We start from the raw sequence: 14812 nt of genomic DNA on the forward strand, positions 1-14812 counted from the left end.
TTGGCGCAAACATTTCTCCAACCCCAGCAGAGCCAGCTGCACTTCAGCTTTGCTCCAAAGTGATCTGTAGAGTTTTCACGCCAGTCACATACGTGCAGACACACCCCTACAACATACACGCACACAACCCCCCATAACATATACACGTGTGCACCCCCCCATAATATACAGACAGGCATATCCCCCACAACATATACACACACATACACCCCACAACATATACACACATGCACACCCCCCCACAACATACACACATGCACACCCTCACAGCATACACACATGCCCACACACCCCTGCAACATATACATATGTGCACACCCCCCACAACATATGCAAACACCCCCAACATACACATGTGCACCCCAACATATACACATGTGCGCACACACTCCCACAACATATACATACATGTACACCCCCACAACATATGGACATACACATCTCCACAACATATACACACATGCACACCCCCCCAACATATACACATGCACACACACCTCTAAGCTCCTCTCCCGTGGGCATCACTGCTGCCTGGCAGAGTCTCCTGAGCTCCCCCAGGCAGGGCCCTCACAGCTCTGTGCCTCTCACACCCAGGGCTTCACCCGCAGCACGAACACAAGAGGGCCTTCAGTTGGACACCACACTGAGCATGCTTCTCCCCTCTGGGCACCTCCCTGCAGGGCCTGTGGAGCCCAGCCAGGCACCCCTGCCAGGGTCACAGGGGACCCTGCCTGCCATCACGGCCATCATCCTGGGGTCACTGCTTGGCCTTGTCCTCAGTGGGCTGGTGGCTAGGATGCTTGGGAAGCTGCGGGGCAGGGGTAAGTGTCCTGGGAATTCAAGTGTCCTGGCCCTTAGGAGTGCGCTGAGGATCCAGGCCAGTGAGAAAGGAGACCCAGTGGAGAAAGCAGGAGATGGACGCTCATGTGCCCCACACAGCGTGGGCGGGGGCAGGGGGAGGGCGCGGAGCTGCTTCAGTAATCCCAGAGGTTCGTGTGCCTGCTGACCAGGGCTTCACCACTGAGGTCTGGAGCCAGGAACTCTCTGCCCTAGGCATCCTGGGTGCCGTGGGGTGCTGAGCAGCACCTTCCCCCCATGCTGCGACAACCAGAAGTGTCTCCAGACATGACCAGCTGTCTACTGGGGGCAAAGCTGCCTGCGTCGGGAGCTCCAGGATCAGAGGCAGGTTTGATAGGATGAGCAGCATTCTTCCAAACCACCACTGGCCTGTCGGGTCTGACAAAGGAAGTTCCCTTATTTATGAATTTATTTGTGTAAAAAGTCTTAAAATATAAAGATATTAGCTCCTTAGTAACTATACATATAATGAGTCATCTATAGAGAAGAACGCTGCATAGGAAAATACATTTCAGCAAAACTGTGACGTGGGGAAGGCCTTGCTAACCTGGAGCCTGGGAGGCGACTCAGCTCGCTCCGTGGCCACGACCCGTGTCACCCTGTCAGTGGCAAGCCTCCCGTGTTGCCTCACGCTCCATTCACCGACGATCGCGCTCATCTCAAACTGTCCGCCTCTGAGATTCTCAGTGGCAGCAGTGCAGGGTGATTCAGGCAGTTTTGTCACGCTTCACGTATTTGCACCCTTGCGATAGGAATTCTCCTTTGTGGTGTCAACTGTTATGCTTATCCTTGTTCATCTCCTGAATCTGCGTTCACGTGCAGTTTCAGGAGCAGTATCCACTACAGAGAATGGACTACAAAAACAGGTAGGCCGTTGCCTGCCTGTTGTGTTAGGAGGCCAGGGGCCAGAGGTGACGGGAAGCCTCCTGTTAGCAGCTGCAAGGGCTCGGCTGGACACAGCCCCTCAGGACGCGTCCTGTCTCTCGGGTTCTGAGAGGGGGTGCACACGGGCGTGACGTCAGGTCTGATACGTCTCAGCCCCTGTTCAGTACATTGGCAGAATCAGAGCATCCTGGGTTCAACCAGAGAGGCGTTAAACTGAGGGTGTGGGGCTGAGCCCCAGCCCAGCCCCGCCAGGGCCTTGTGGCTCCCTCACCCTCACGGCGCCATTGCACAGTTAAGTCAGACCGTGTTCAAATGTGCAGGCGATCAGTGCATGAGGTGTGATTACTGGGCCCTTCACTGTACTGATAACTATGATATGATGACCGTGCAGGCTCTCGCCATCCTTTGTAATTAACTGACAGTCTCAGGGAGAGATTCTCAGAGTGTGATTATTTGGAACTTGTACGGTAGCGCTGTCATGCATACTTTCAGAGACTTGTCAAGAAGCAGGTGAATGCTTAGAAAGGAAATTGTTACTTAATCGCTGACCTTACGAGTTGTCCAGCAAGTTAATAAAAATATAACCATCAGCACTGGGAATCCTTTTACATTTAAGGACAGAAGGATGGAGGCAGGCAAATTCCTGTTGCAAATCTTCTGATCTCTGAAGCAAGAGGTAGTTTTATTTATTGCTGTCTGGGTTTAGACTGCTGCTCCCAAAGACGAACAGTGGATTGTATGTTGGTGTGCGAGCCCCCTGCCATGGGTCTGACCTGGATTCCACATTGTCACCCATCTCTCTGAATTGTCCGACCCTATGTGGGCACCCAGCTGCCTTTGCAGACTCATAGGTGCAGAGAGCTGCTGACCTGGGACATGACTGGAGTCCACACCTCCATTTGGAGGCAGAGCTGGAGCTGTGAAGGGGCTGGGACAAACAGGAGAGGTGCTGGGGCCGGTGAGGACACTGTGAGCCCCCGGCATGGGATAGAGGGGCCTGGGATAGAAGGGCCGGGACAGACAGGAGAGGTGCAGGGTGAAGTGAGGTGAAGACACGGTGAGCCCCTGGCCTGGGACAGGTGTCCTTAGCTCCAGGGCCGCAAGGGCCCAGAGCGCCGAGGCTGGAATCGGGGACTGATTCGAGGACACTGTTACCTGCAAACATCCGCCTTAATCAGGAGGCAGCCCTGGCAGGTCGGGCTGCTCCCCACCCGTATAGTGGCTGCTTTGCTTTCTCCAGGGCCTCCCAGGGCGGGGTCTCTCAGTGTGTCCTTTGCAGAACCCCAAGGGCATGAGGAAGTCTCTGAGGGCATCTGTGAGCAGACCCTTGAGGAACGGGTGGACTCACGTGCTGCAAACCTGAGGCCTGGGACCTCCCTGACTGGTGAGCGTGTGGGCCTTGCGCCTCTGGTGTAGGCTGTCATCAGGATGGGGAGGCATAGCCACCACGACCTTCCCCACAGCCCTCTGCCACTTCTGGCGAGACATATGTCTGTGATGCGGCAGGTGGCAGAGCTTGTCGTGAACAGATGGGGCGTGAGTGTCTGGCAGGTGCTGGCAGCCTGGTTGTATGTAAAGGCTGCAAGGAGGACAAGGTCTCTGGGGTCAGACAAGGACATGTGCTGAGCAGAGTTAAAGTACAGAGATGTGATGGGGTGGGTCCTGCCTCAGCCCCCAGGTGACATTAGGGCAGGCCCTCAGGGGCGGGTGGGGACCAGTTTGCCAGAAGCAGGGAGGAGCCTTGTGCTCCCAGGGTGGCAGGAGGTCTGTGGGGGACGTTCGGACGGGCAGCAGCAGGGCCGGGCTCTAGGCTCATGGACACACAAGTGTGCACCCCTCCCCCTGCCCATGCAGTGTTTGCTGGCTGCACACCCTCTTAGCTGTCCTGGGTTCCCCGAGGCCCCTTTGCCCTTAGGAGACCCAGCCAAGCCAGCCAGTCTCTTGGCCCATGAGGAGGAGTGATAACAGGGGCCAACAGGTCAACAAATCTTGACCCATCCCTGGGATCCCACACACTCTGCTCTGGTGGTTAAGGGTTGGGGGGCAGAGCACACCTGGAATCAACCCAGGGGAGTTAAGCACCTGAACTAAGGCTCCTGGGGTGGGTCAGAGCAGCCCAGCACAGAGCCCACCGCCAAGGATGTGCTGGGGTCCGGGGCCAGGAGGGCTGGTGAGCAGTCATCACAAGTCAGGCAGCCCTCCCTTACTCTCTCCCTCCAGGACGTGTCCTGAACTCCTCCAGCGAGTCTTTTGGACAAACTGGACCGGAGTGTCCTGGGCAACCCCCCCGTGCCTCCCGGCGGGCCCTGCCCAGGCACAGAGCGTGGGAGCCCCTGGTACTGACGACCCTGGTAACCCACGCTTCCTCTGGCCCCAGGTGACCCGCCCGCAGAGGACACATCTGTCACGCTGCAGGGAGGTGGCCCCCCGCAGGTGGGGCAGGAGCCCCCCTTGCAGGCGTCCTCGGGGTTCAGCCACGACGATGTGGGTGCAGCGTGCACGGGGCTGTGAGCCCACCGCTCCTTCTCCACCGGCTCTTCTGCCCTGGGGCGCTTCCAGGGCGAGCCTCGGTCTAGTTTTGACAGATTTGTCTTCCTTAACGATCCCCTCCTCTCCTGAGGTTAATAAAACTCCCTTGATTTAATAAGAGTCCCGCCTTGTGCTCGTGGGAATGGGTTCATTAACCACAGAGTCCCTGGACAGTGCAGATGCCCAGTCCACGCCTCTGCCGGTTCCCATCCAGCAGTGACGGGTGCCAGACCTGGGGGTCTCGCCCCCACCACCTCCCCTCTGAGCGGGCGGGCTGGGTCCCAGATGCTGGCGGTGCCCCTGCTCGCGCTGTGCCGCTCTTAGGGGGCCACTGCTCCCTTCCGACCCTTCAGCGGAGCTTTGTTCCCAGCACACGTGATTTGTGAGGAGTGGGGGTCCGCTTTTCCCCATTGCCCTGATAGTTCTCCATTTTCAGGCGACTTTTATTTTTAATTGGCGGATCATTATTTTTCAATGTTGTGATGGTTTCTACTCAGGCAACATTTTTATTCTTACAAACAAGATATTCTTTGTGGAGAATGTGTGAAAGAGGCATCAGAAGAAAGAAATGTTCACCCTGCGGTCAGACTTGCTGACTGTCTCCTTAAAAACGCGGGTGAGGCCTTCCCCGGTGGCTCGGTGGTAAAGGGTCCGTGGGTTCCGTCCCCGATCTGGGAGGCGCCCACTCCCGCGTGTTGAGGAGCAGCCGGCCTGTGCGCCGCAACTATGGAGCCTGTGCTCGGGGGCTTGGGAACCGCAGCTGCTGGAGGCCGTGCGCCCTGGACACGCGCTCAACAGCAGGAGAGGCCCCCGCAGTGAGAGGCTCGAGCCACCGCTAGGGACAAGCCCTGCTCTGGCAACCGAGCCTCAGCACAGCCCCAGACAGCTAACTAAACAGATAGAATGTGAGAGTAATAAAGCGTCTCTAAGAAGACATGCAAAGCACTGAGGTATATGTTTGTCTCCAGTCTGTGTGCCGGCAGGATGTAGACAGAGAAACGCCAGGGTGAGGGGAGGGCTGAAGCCTGTAGCGAGATAACTGGGGCCCCACCTGGCCCAGAGTGGACAGCTTTCACACATCCAGACCTCAAAGCTGTGTGAGCACTGTGAACACACGTGTACTGCACACGTGGGGCCCTGCCTCCACTAGGTTCCAGGCCAGGGCTGCACGCTCTTGCCCTCGGCGAGATCCCCTGCTCCATGACATGCTTTTTCAGGCAATAGACCTGCTGTTTTGGTTTCCATTTGCTTTGGTCCTCTTCCGTATCTCAGTTCCTTTTTCTCTGGTAGGGAGGAGGAATGCTTTTATTGGGACCATGTGGCCTCAACACTGAGGCCAGCTCCTGGGTGTGTGTGTGCGTGGGTGCGTGGAGGGAAAGATGGCAGTGGTCAGGCTCTCTCGCCCCACGCCCTCTTGCCCCATGCTTTGTAAGTGATGGTTGTTTGACAGCTGGGGTCACTCACAGCACTGCACATGCGTCACCAGGCACTTGCTTGGCCGCAGGCCCCTTTTGTTCTGAAAGCACATATGGTCTCCACCTGGAAATCCCTGGCAGGTGTGTGGTGTTCTGTTCTGTTCTGCCTGCTGTTGATGGCTGCTGCGCCAGCCAGGAGAGAATAAACGTGTCTGCAGCTCCTACGGCTCCTCGGATGTTCTGCCCGCCTTTTAGCTTGCCCCTTGCCTACCAGGGGTTCAGTGAGCAGTGCACACAGTGAGATACGGCGAGACAGTCGGTGTGGCCAGCAGGACACCCAGCAGGTAGAAGAGCCTGAGGCTTCACCGGATGGAGGAAGCCAGGGGCCACCGTAGAGCAGTGGTACCGTGTGGCTGCGGTCCTCTGGGCGTGGGCTCCAGTGGAAGATGGAGAGGCGCTGGACGGGTCACTGGCTAGCACTGAAAGTCGTTAGGGGCAGGGAGTTCCGTTTGCTTGAACAAGGTGGCACGGGCTGCTTCTGGCGCCCTGGGGTGGATTTTCCTGACTGCCCTGAAGGCAAATGCGGATTGCGCCCTATGCGACGCCGGTGCGCAGTGTGCAGAGATGCTTGGAAGAGCTGGAGCCACGAATATTGGAGTTAGAGCAGGAACCCAGCACCTCTGACAGTGAGGCCGTAAGTGACGGTGATGGCGACGCTGTGAGATGCAGGTCCCCACCTGGCAGCAAGCCCCGTTGTGCAGCAGGTAGGCAGCATGAGTAGCCTGTGGCCTGGGGGGACATCCTCAGGGGGCTCCCAGTGCGACTGGGTCCACGACATATCAACCATATACTCGGCGGAGTTTGTCGACTTGAATAAGCAGTTTTGGCAAAAGCACGGGGAGACCTTGGCAGTTTGGCTTTTGCAACTCTGGGATACGGGGTAGGCCTGGCACCTATGGTTTTGTGGATCCTTACTGAGAGAAGTCCAGGGACGGCGTGTGAGATGCTATTTTGAAAGTGTGAAGATCCTAAAGGGGGCCCGAGCCGGCAGGGGTCCCATCTGGGTGACACAGATGCAAAGGTGGGCTGATGTGTGCAAGGACAGACAGTGATAGACTTGACCATGCGGTGGGTGGCTCTTCAGCCCCCTGAGGGCAGGGGCTGCAGCGTGAGCCCCAGCTGACGCCTGGCCTGGGGCTTTGCTGTGTTGTCGGGCGAGAGCCCCGGGTGGCGCCTGGCCTGGGGCTTTGCTGTGTGTTGGGCGAGAGCCCCAGCTGACGCCTGGCCTGGGGCTTTGCTGTGTGTTGGGCAGGAGCCCCAGGTGGCGCCTGGCCTGGGGCTTTGCTGTGTGTCGGGAAAGCAGCTGTTTGTTGTTGTTGCGTCTACTGCTGCTGCAGGAGGTGGGTTCGGAAGTCAGTGTTGCTCGCCAGGGGAGTATAGCAGGAGATGGATGCATGCAGATCGTGAGGCAAGAAACCCCTGAAGGGGTGGAACGTAGGGAAAGAGCAAATTAGCCAAGATGGCTGTGGTTGGGCAGTCTAACCCGGTGTCCTCTGATCTCGCCCCACGTTTTGTAAATAACGACTCCGTAGCAGCTGGCGTCACTTAGAGCACTGCACATGCGTGTCACGAGGTGCTCGCTTGGCCACGGGCTACTTCTGTGCTGTGAGCGTATATAACTTCCACTTGGAAAGGCCTGGAGGCTGTGTGTTGTGTCGTGTCGTGTCTGCTGCTACGGCGGCTGCACCAGCCAGGAGAGAATAGATGCATCTGCAGCTCCTGTAGCTCCTCACGTTTCTTCCAGCCTTTTAGAGTGCCCCTTGCCTACTACGGGTTCAGTGAACAGTGCTTACAGTGAGATACAGTGAGCCAGTGTGTGTGTGTGGGGGAAGGGTCCTTGTATTTGCCCTCCTCTTCCTACAGAAAATAAAGAAAAAACTCTTGAATACTTAGCATCGGGAGCAGTTGGTCAGTTTTCAGAGGTCAGAGCTTATTTAGTTATGAAAGCATCATTTCTCTTGTATTTCATGAACTTTGTTTCATGCTTAATTTTACCCATTTTATCCTTCTAAGTGTCCTTTAGATGAGTGGTTTTTATAGGCACAGCTTATTTACTTAGCTGTGATTTCCTTTTCTTTTCACACCCCCCACCCCTGTGGCAACTTGGCTGTGAGGCTCCTCAGACGTCTCCTGAGTCCTGCTGGGTTATCCTCAGCTTCATCCCAAGTTCCTGGTTCATCCTCCCCATCACCCCTTTGGTAACCAGGAGTTTGTTTCCAATATCTACAAGTCTGCTTCTGTTTGTTCATTTGTGTTTTTAAAATGCTTAGACTTCACATATGAGTGATACCATATGACGCTTGTCTTTGATGACCTCTAGGCTCAACCATGTTGCTGCAACGAGCACATTTCGTCCCTTTTATGGCTGAGTAATATTCCGTTGTATACGTGTATACTGCTGCTTCTTCACCTTTTCCTCTGTGGATGGACATTTAGGTTGATTCCATGTCCTGCCTATGGTGCTGTGATGAACATAGGGGTGCATGTGTCCTTCTGAGTTATGGCTTTTGCAGGGTGTGTACCCATTAGCGGGACTGCTGACTCACATAGCAGTTTTATTTCTAGTTTTTAAGGAATCCCCATACTGTTATCCAGGGTCCCTGGTGGCTCATGGTAAAGAATCTGCTGCGATGCAGGAGACGTGGGTGAGTGCAACCATGAAATTAAAAGACGCTTGCTCCTCGGAAGAAAAGCTGTGACCAACCGAGACAGCATATTAAAAAGCAGAGACATTACTTTGCTAACAAAGGTCCATCTAGTCAAAGCTATGGTTTTTCCAGTGGTCGTGTTTGGATATGAGAGTTCAGCCATAAAGAAAGCTGAGTGCTGAAGAATTGATACTTTTGAACTGTCGTGTTGGAGAAGACTCTTGAGAGTCCTTTGGACTGCAAGGAGATCCAACCAGTCCATCCTAAAGGAGATCAGTCCTGAATATTCCTTGGAAGAACTGATGCTGAGGCTCCAGTACTTTGGTCACCTGATGTGAAGAACTGACTCATTTGAAAAGACCCTGATGCTGGGAAAGATGGAAGGTGGGAGGAGAAAGAGATGACAGAGGATGAGATGGCTGGATGGCATGAGTTTGCGCAAGATCCAGGAGTTGGTGGTGGACAGCGAAGCCTGGCGTGCTGCAGCCCACGGGGTCGCAAAGAGTTGGACACAACTGAGCAACTGAACTGAACTGTGTTGTAGGAGTTTTTGAAAATACATATTTCATATATTACAATACCTTATTGGGTATATGCTTTGAAAATATGTTTTCCCATCCAGTAGGTTGCTTTTTCCTTTTGTTGATGGTTTCTTTTGCTGTGCAGAGTCTTTTTAGTCTGACGTGGTCTCACTTGTTTGTTTTGCTCTTGTTGCCTTTTGGCAGCACACCCAAAAAGCGATTGAAGTCGGGGAGTTTCCAGCCCACGCTGTCTCCTAGAAACTCCGTGGGTTTTGATCTTATATTCAAGTCTTTAATGTATTTTGAGTTACTTTTTGCATATGTGGCTGCCTAGTTTTCCAATACTATTTATCAAAGAGACTGTCCCTTCCTCATTGTATATTCTTGGATCCTTTGTCGTAAATTAATTGACCATTTTGTGTGAGCTTATTTCTGGGCTCTCTGTTTAGTTCCACTGACATTTATACTTGTCTTTATGCCAATACCATACTCTTTTGATGACTGTATGTTGGTAATATAGACTGAAATTAGAAAGCGTTAGGCCTCCAGATTTGTTATTCTTTCTCAAGCTGGCTTTGGCTACTCTGGGTCTTTTTTGGTCCATACAGATTTTAATATTGTCTGTTATATTTCTGTGGAAGTAATATTTTAATAATGAAATGGTTGAAACCTCTAAGACCGCTTTCCACATGTGTTCTCCGGGCTTCTGGGCCAACTGCTGTCTGTCCAAGGGGAGGTGGTGAAGGAGGCACTGATGGCGGGCCCCTCCCCCAGCTGGGCTCTGCCTGCAGCCGAGGCCCTGGGTGTTGGGTGGGGACAGAGGGGTAGGGGTCCGCCTTCCTCTGCTTCCCTTTTGACCCTGTTTGCTGCCCAGGCTCAGGGAACAGCTGCTTCCTATATGTGCTGGTGCTGCAGTCGGCAGCCTCAGCCTTTTATCTTTCCAAGAGCCACAGCCATCTTGTCAAGGCTGATATCAGTGGTGAAAGTCTAGCTGACACTGTCTTCTGATATGATGTGTGGAGGATAGCTCCTCCCCGAACCCTTCACCCTAGTCTGATCACAAGAAAAACAGCGAAACAGGAGCATCTACAGAACACCTGGCCAGCACCTCTCACAGCTGCCAAGGCTGCCAAAACGAAGGAAAGTCTGAGACACTGTCAGCCAAGAGAACCCTAAATGTCAGGTGGTGTCCTGATGAGATCCCGGGACAGAGAAAGGACACTGAGTGGAAAACAGTGCAGTGTGAATGAACTGTGGACTTCAGCTGACAATGTCGATGTTGGCTCATTAATGGCAACAAGTACACCCCACTAAAGTGAGGCTTAAACATTAAGGGAAACTGGGCATGGAGCTTAAAGGAACTCTCTGTACTGTCTTCTCAACTTTTACAGAAATCTAAAACCTGTCTTAAAAATTAAATCTATTTAAAATGAAACCCATCTTCCTCACAGGATCTGGTTGTACACAGCTCCTGACTTGTACATGGGAGAGACCCTTGGCAGAGAACCCGCCAGCTAGTGCTGTGCTCACGCTGAGCCCTGCTGCCTGGAGCTCCGTCTCCTACGGCTCCAGGCACCCTGGCCCTGCGCTATGCCCGCTGGGGCCCTGGCTCTGCTCAGCCTGGGGACTGTGCCCACAGAGGCCCTTGTTTGCCTTCGGGAGGGTAACTGCTCCCTGAGAGACGTGTCGGGTGGTGCTTCCAGCTCCCTCGAGCCTCAGCGTCCACCTGAGGGGACGGCCTCTTGTTAAAGGTCAACAGCAGACAAAGGACTCACTGAGCTGGGAGGCGGGCTGCAGGCCATGTCTCGTCTCCCCCAGAGGAAGAATCTCTTGATTCTTGCATGAGACTAAGCGTCGTTTCCTGAGGACAGGAGCTGACCAGAGGCTTCTCGCCGACATCCACAGTGAGTCGCTCCCGTCCTTGTCCCTTCGTGCCTTTGGGACCACCTTCCCTAGTTTCCCTTTTGATGTTTCCGCAAAAGACAGTTTGTTTTTGTCCTGACCTATTTTACTGCGGAAGAAATGATGCCCGACTGCTTTGCTTGCCTTCTACCAGCCCAGCCTGAACGGCAGTGTTCCCAGGAGCCAGCAGCACGTCTGCTTGTCTCTGACCTATCTTTGCCCCAGATCAGGAGGAGGAAGGAACCCAGCAGTGTGGCTAGGTTTCTGAACAGGTTGAGCTCTTTAAGAGAAACCAGGCCCCGAGGCCCCTGACCCAGCTGGGGTTCCATGAATCAGAGGTGAAGCTCGGTGGGCAGCCAGCCAACATAGGCAGGACAGGCACCTGGGGTGCAGAGGGGACCTAAGAGGCTCAGATGTGCAGCCAGAGGGGGCATTGGGGGCTCATGCCTACAGATGGCAGGTGACTGCTAAGAAGGGGTGTGTGTGGTGTGTGGTACTGGACAGGGCCAGCGGTGACCAGCAGTGGGAACCCGTCCTGCAACTCAGTGGCACCTCAGCTCTGCAGGGGTGGGAGCAGCGAGGGTGAGAGGGCTCGAGGAGTAGCTGGTGAGGCCACCAGGGAGCCCAGAGCCTCCCTGCCCTGCAGCTTCACCACAGATTACGGCTGAGGACATAGGTGTGCAAGTCACAGGTCTCTGCTTGCACTCCACTGGGGAGTGGCAAGCCTTCCTGTGCTGCTGACACTTGTTTACAGGTAGGGTTAGGGTTCAACCCTCCCGAACCCCCAGGGCAGGTCATAACATCCTCCGGGGGGTGCCTGGGGCTGGCACCAGGGAGGCAGGCACGGTGGCCTCCCTTCCCCTGAGCGGATTGATCTAGCTGCTCATGGGCACAAGGAAGATGGTCTCCTCAACTGAGCTGGACTCAGGGAGGCCCAGTGGTCCCAGAGGGCTGGGGGACAGGTGTGCTGGGCTGTGGGGGAGGCCAGGGAGCTGGGTTAGCGTATAAGCTGGGTGTCGTGTGGCCACGCTGACCTGTGTCCCAGCCCCCAGCCCAGCCTGACCCTCATCCAGCTGGGCAGTGAGGGATGGAGTCAGAACCACGAGCCCCAGTGACGTGACACAGACTCCTCGGTCTCACTGAGTCTGCCCTACCTGAGGGTGCAGCCAGGGGTAGCCCAGGCAGGGCTGGGCAGCTGTGGTTGCAACTGATGGGCTGTGGCCAGGTCCATCCACAGCTGACTCCAACAGCTGAGGGTGGCCTTCCCCACAGAGCTGGAGCCTTTGTGCCCCCGGCCGCTCATTCCCCTCTGAGACCCTGTACACCCCTGTGAGCACCCATTTTGCTGCTGGCAAGGGTAAAACTTCGCTCCCTTCCCTGAGCCCTGACCCAGCTGACTGGGTTTTCCCTTTGGGAATCTTGAGTTCAGTGCCGGGCTCGATGGGGACTTCCCCACACTGTGGCGGGCCCAGCACACATGCGATAGACAGCGTCCACGTCTCTGGATGCTGCAGGAAGTGTTCAGAGCCAAGCAAGGAGGACCCAGACTTCCCTTTCGTGTGGTCCAGGGAGTGATGGAGGCTGTCGTGAGACAGGGTGTCTGTGGGGCTGATGGGGGCCACCAGGGGGCAGAGTGGAGTAACTTCCCTGAATGTCTCCCTGGGTGCTGGGACCTTGGCTGATATCTTAATTATGTGCTTTCTGCAGCAAAGCTGCCAACAGCAAGCTTTCCCGCAGCAGTGCCTCGCCACCCCATGTCTCCCTGTGCCAGGCCGGCTGTGTCCCAGAGGCCGCGAGGGCTCGGACCCCGCGTGGACACACACAACCACTCATCTGCGGAGGAGTTTGCCCTGCAGAGTTTCTCAGAGGAGCCTGGGCTCCGGGGTCTCTTCCCGGTCTTGTTCGCCCTCCTTTTCCTGGGGGCTCTTGCAGGGAACACCCTCATTGTCACGGCCATCAGCCTGCACCCAGGCCTCCATACCCCAGTGTACTTCTTTCTCACCAGCCTGGCTGTTTTAGACATCCTCTGCACGTCTACAGCTCTCCCCAAACTGCTGGAGAACCTGGCGGTCAAGGGTGGCACCATCTCCTATCGGGATGCATGACTCAACTCTTCTTCCTGACCTGGTTTCTGGGGGCCGAGCTGCTGCTGCTGACGGTCATGGCCTACGACCGCTATGTGGCCATCTGCCGCCCGCTGCACTACAGCTCGCGGATGGGCCGGCCGGTCTGCGTCCTGCTGGCTGGCAGCGTGTGGGCCGTCAGTGTGGTCAGCACGTCCTTGCACACAGGCCTGATGACAAGGCTGACATTCTGCAGCCCCAAGCAGATCCAGCATTTTCTCTGTGAAGTCCCCACGCTGCTGCTGCTCTCCTGCAGCCCAACCACGCTGAACAATGTCATGATAGCCGTCGCGGACGTCTACCTCGGGGCGGTCAGCTCCCTGCTCACCATGGCGTCCTACGGCTGCATCGTCGCCGGCATCCTGCGCGCGCGCTCGGCCGCGGGCAAGCGGCGCGCCCTCCCCCCGCTCCTCCCACCTCCTGGTGGTCGCCCTGTACTACCCCACCGCCATCTACACCTACATCCTCCCGGGGTCCGGCTCCTCCCTGGAAAACGGCAAAGTTGTCGCGCTGCTGTACACAGCAGTCAGCCCCACCCCGAACCCTCTCATCTACTCACTGCGGAGCAAGGATGTCAAGGTGGCGCTCAGGAAGTGTTTTCCTGAATCCAGTAAAGAAGGGAAGTGGCTGATGCGGACTTTGCAAGCTAAGCAGCGAGTTTCAAAATAGGACGTTGAGTGTCTGATGTAAGAGGCAAAGAGCAAGAAGCTAGTTGGTGTGATAGACTTACCTGTAATGGAGAAGGAAATGGCACCCACTCCAGTCTTCTTGCCTGGAGAATCCCACGGACAGGAGCCTGGAGGGCTGCAGTCCAGGGGGTCGCAGAGAGTGGGACACGACTGAGACACAACACTTTACCTGTAACGTGCGATCCTGGGGGCGCCGCCGGTGTTCCAGGCGGTCCTTAATTAAGCGTTGTAAAGCCCTAAGGGTGGATGCTATCAGGGCTTCAACAGGGAGGGGTTAAAGGGGTAATGGCAGAGACAGCGGGGCGAGGAGGAAGGGCAGGAGGCAGGCAGAGTCCCTCAGCTCCCCGTCCAGCACCTTGCAGACTAGTTTCCCCAGCACCTGGCGCCTGGTGGTGCGGCTGGCCCCTTCCCATTCCCGGGCCAGGGGTCATGTGCGGGGGAGTTCCAAGAGTCAGACTCACCCAATGTGCACACTGCCTGGTACGTTCTGATGTGGGGTCCCCCAGGCCCCGATTCTCCAGTCAGATGCCCATCGGCGTGTGGGGAAACACACGGTGCGGAGCTCTTTGCCATGTCTGGGAGCTCCTGGTCCTGGCACACAGGGATGGAGAGAGACAGCGGAATCCAGCCTTCCACCTAAGGACCTGCAGAAGGTGCTTTTATTTACTTTTTCTCCTCTCAGAAAAGGGCACATTTATCCTTAATAGTTGCAGGGTACCAAATGTGGAGCCGCAGTTACTGCCTCAGTGCTGAACCCCAGGCTGGCTGCTGTGAGTGCTTACCTGACACCTGGCCCTCAGAGGCATCCTTCCCCGGTAGACCTGGAGGTCCTCAAAGGCTTGCACAACAGGTGAAAGACCACCTTCAGCCCCAGCCAAGTGGATCATTTGATGCAAATACAAGAAAAAATGAGGGAAAGAAAAAAACCTTTTTCTTGTGATGAGAACTTTTGGGATCTACAATCTCAGCAGCTTCCCAATGTACCACACACTTGTGTTTCCTGTATGTTCATCCTGGGACTTGCTTATAACTGGAAGCTTGTGACTTTTGACCCTCTTCCTTCTATCCCCCAGTCCCACCCCTGTCTCTGGTAACCTCAAATCTGATCTCTTTTTCTGAGTTTGTAAGGGTTTTTAGATTCCACATTTAAGTGAGATCATACAGTGTATATCTCTGTCTGAT

The 14812-nt window shown here is 55.4% G+C and overlaps 1 protein-coding gene across 1 annotated transcript; it reads left to right on the plus strand.

The window, feature by feature from the left end:
- Positions 1-6267: 6267 nt before the first annotated feature.
- On the plus strand, positions 6268-13610 carry LOC128067786 (olfactory receptor 13A1-like). The gene is given in 6 exon segments (XM_052660842.1): positions 6268-6451; positions 9791-9895; positions 10489-10579; positions 12590-12909; positions 12912-13338; positions 13340-13610. Coding segments are annotated over 6 exon segments (1398 nt in total).
- The last annotated feature ends 1202 nt before the right edge of the window (positions 13611-14812 follow it).

This window comes from Budorcas taxicolor, chromosome 23 (assembly GCF_023091745.1).
Source record: "Budorcas taxicolor isolate Tak-1 chromosome 23, Takin1.1, whole genome shotgun sequence".
Taxonomy (NCBI): domain Eukaryota; kingdom Metazoa; phylum Chordata; class Mammalia; order Artiodactyla; family Bovidae; genus Budorcas; species Budorcas taxicolor.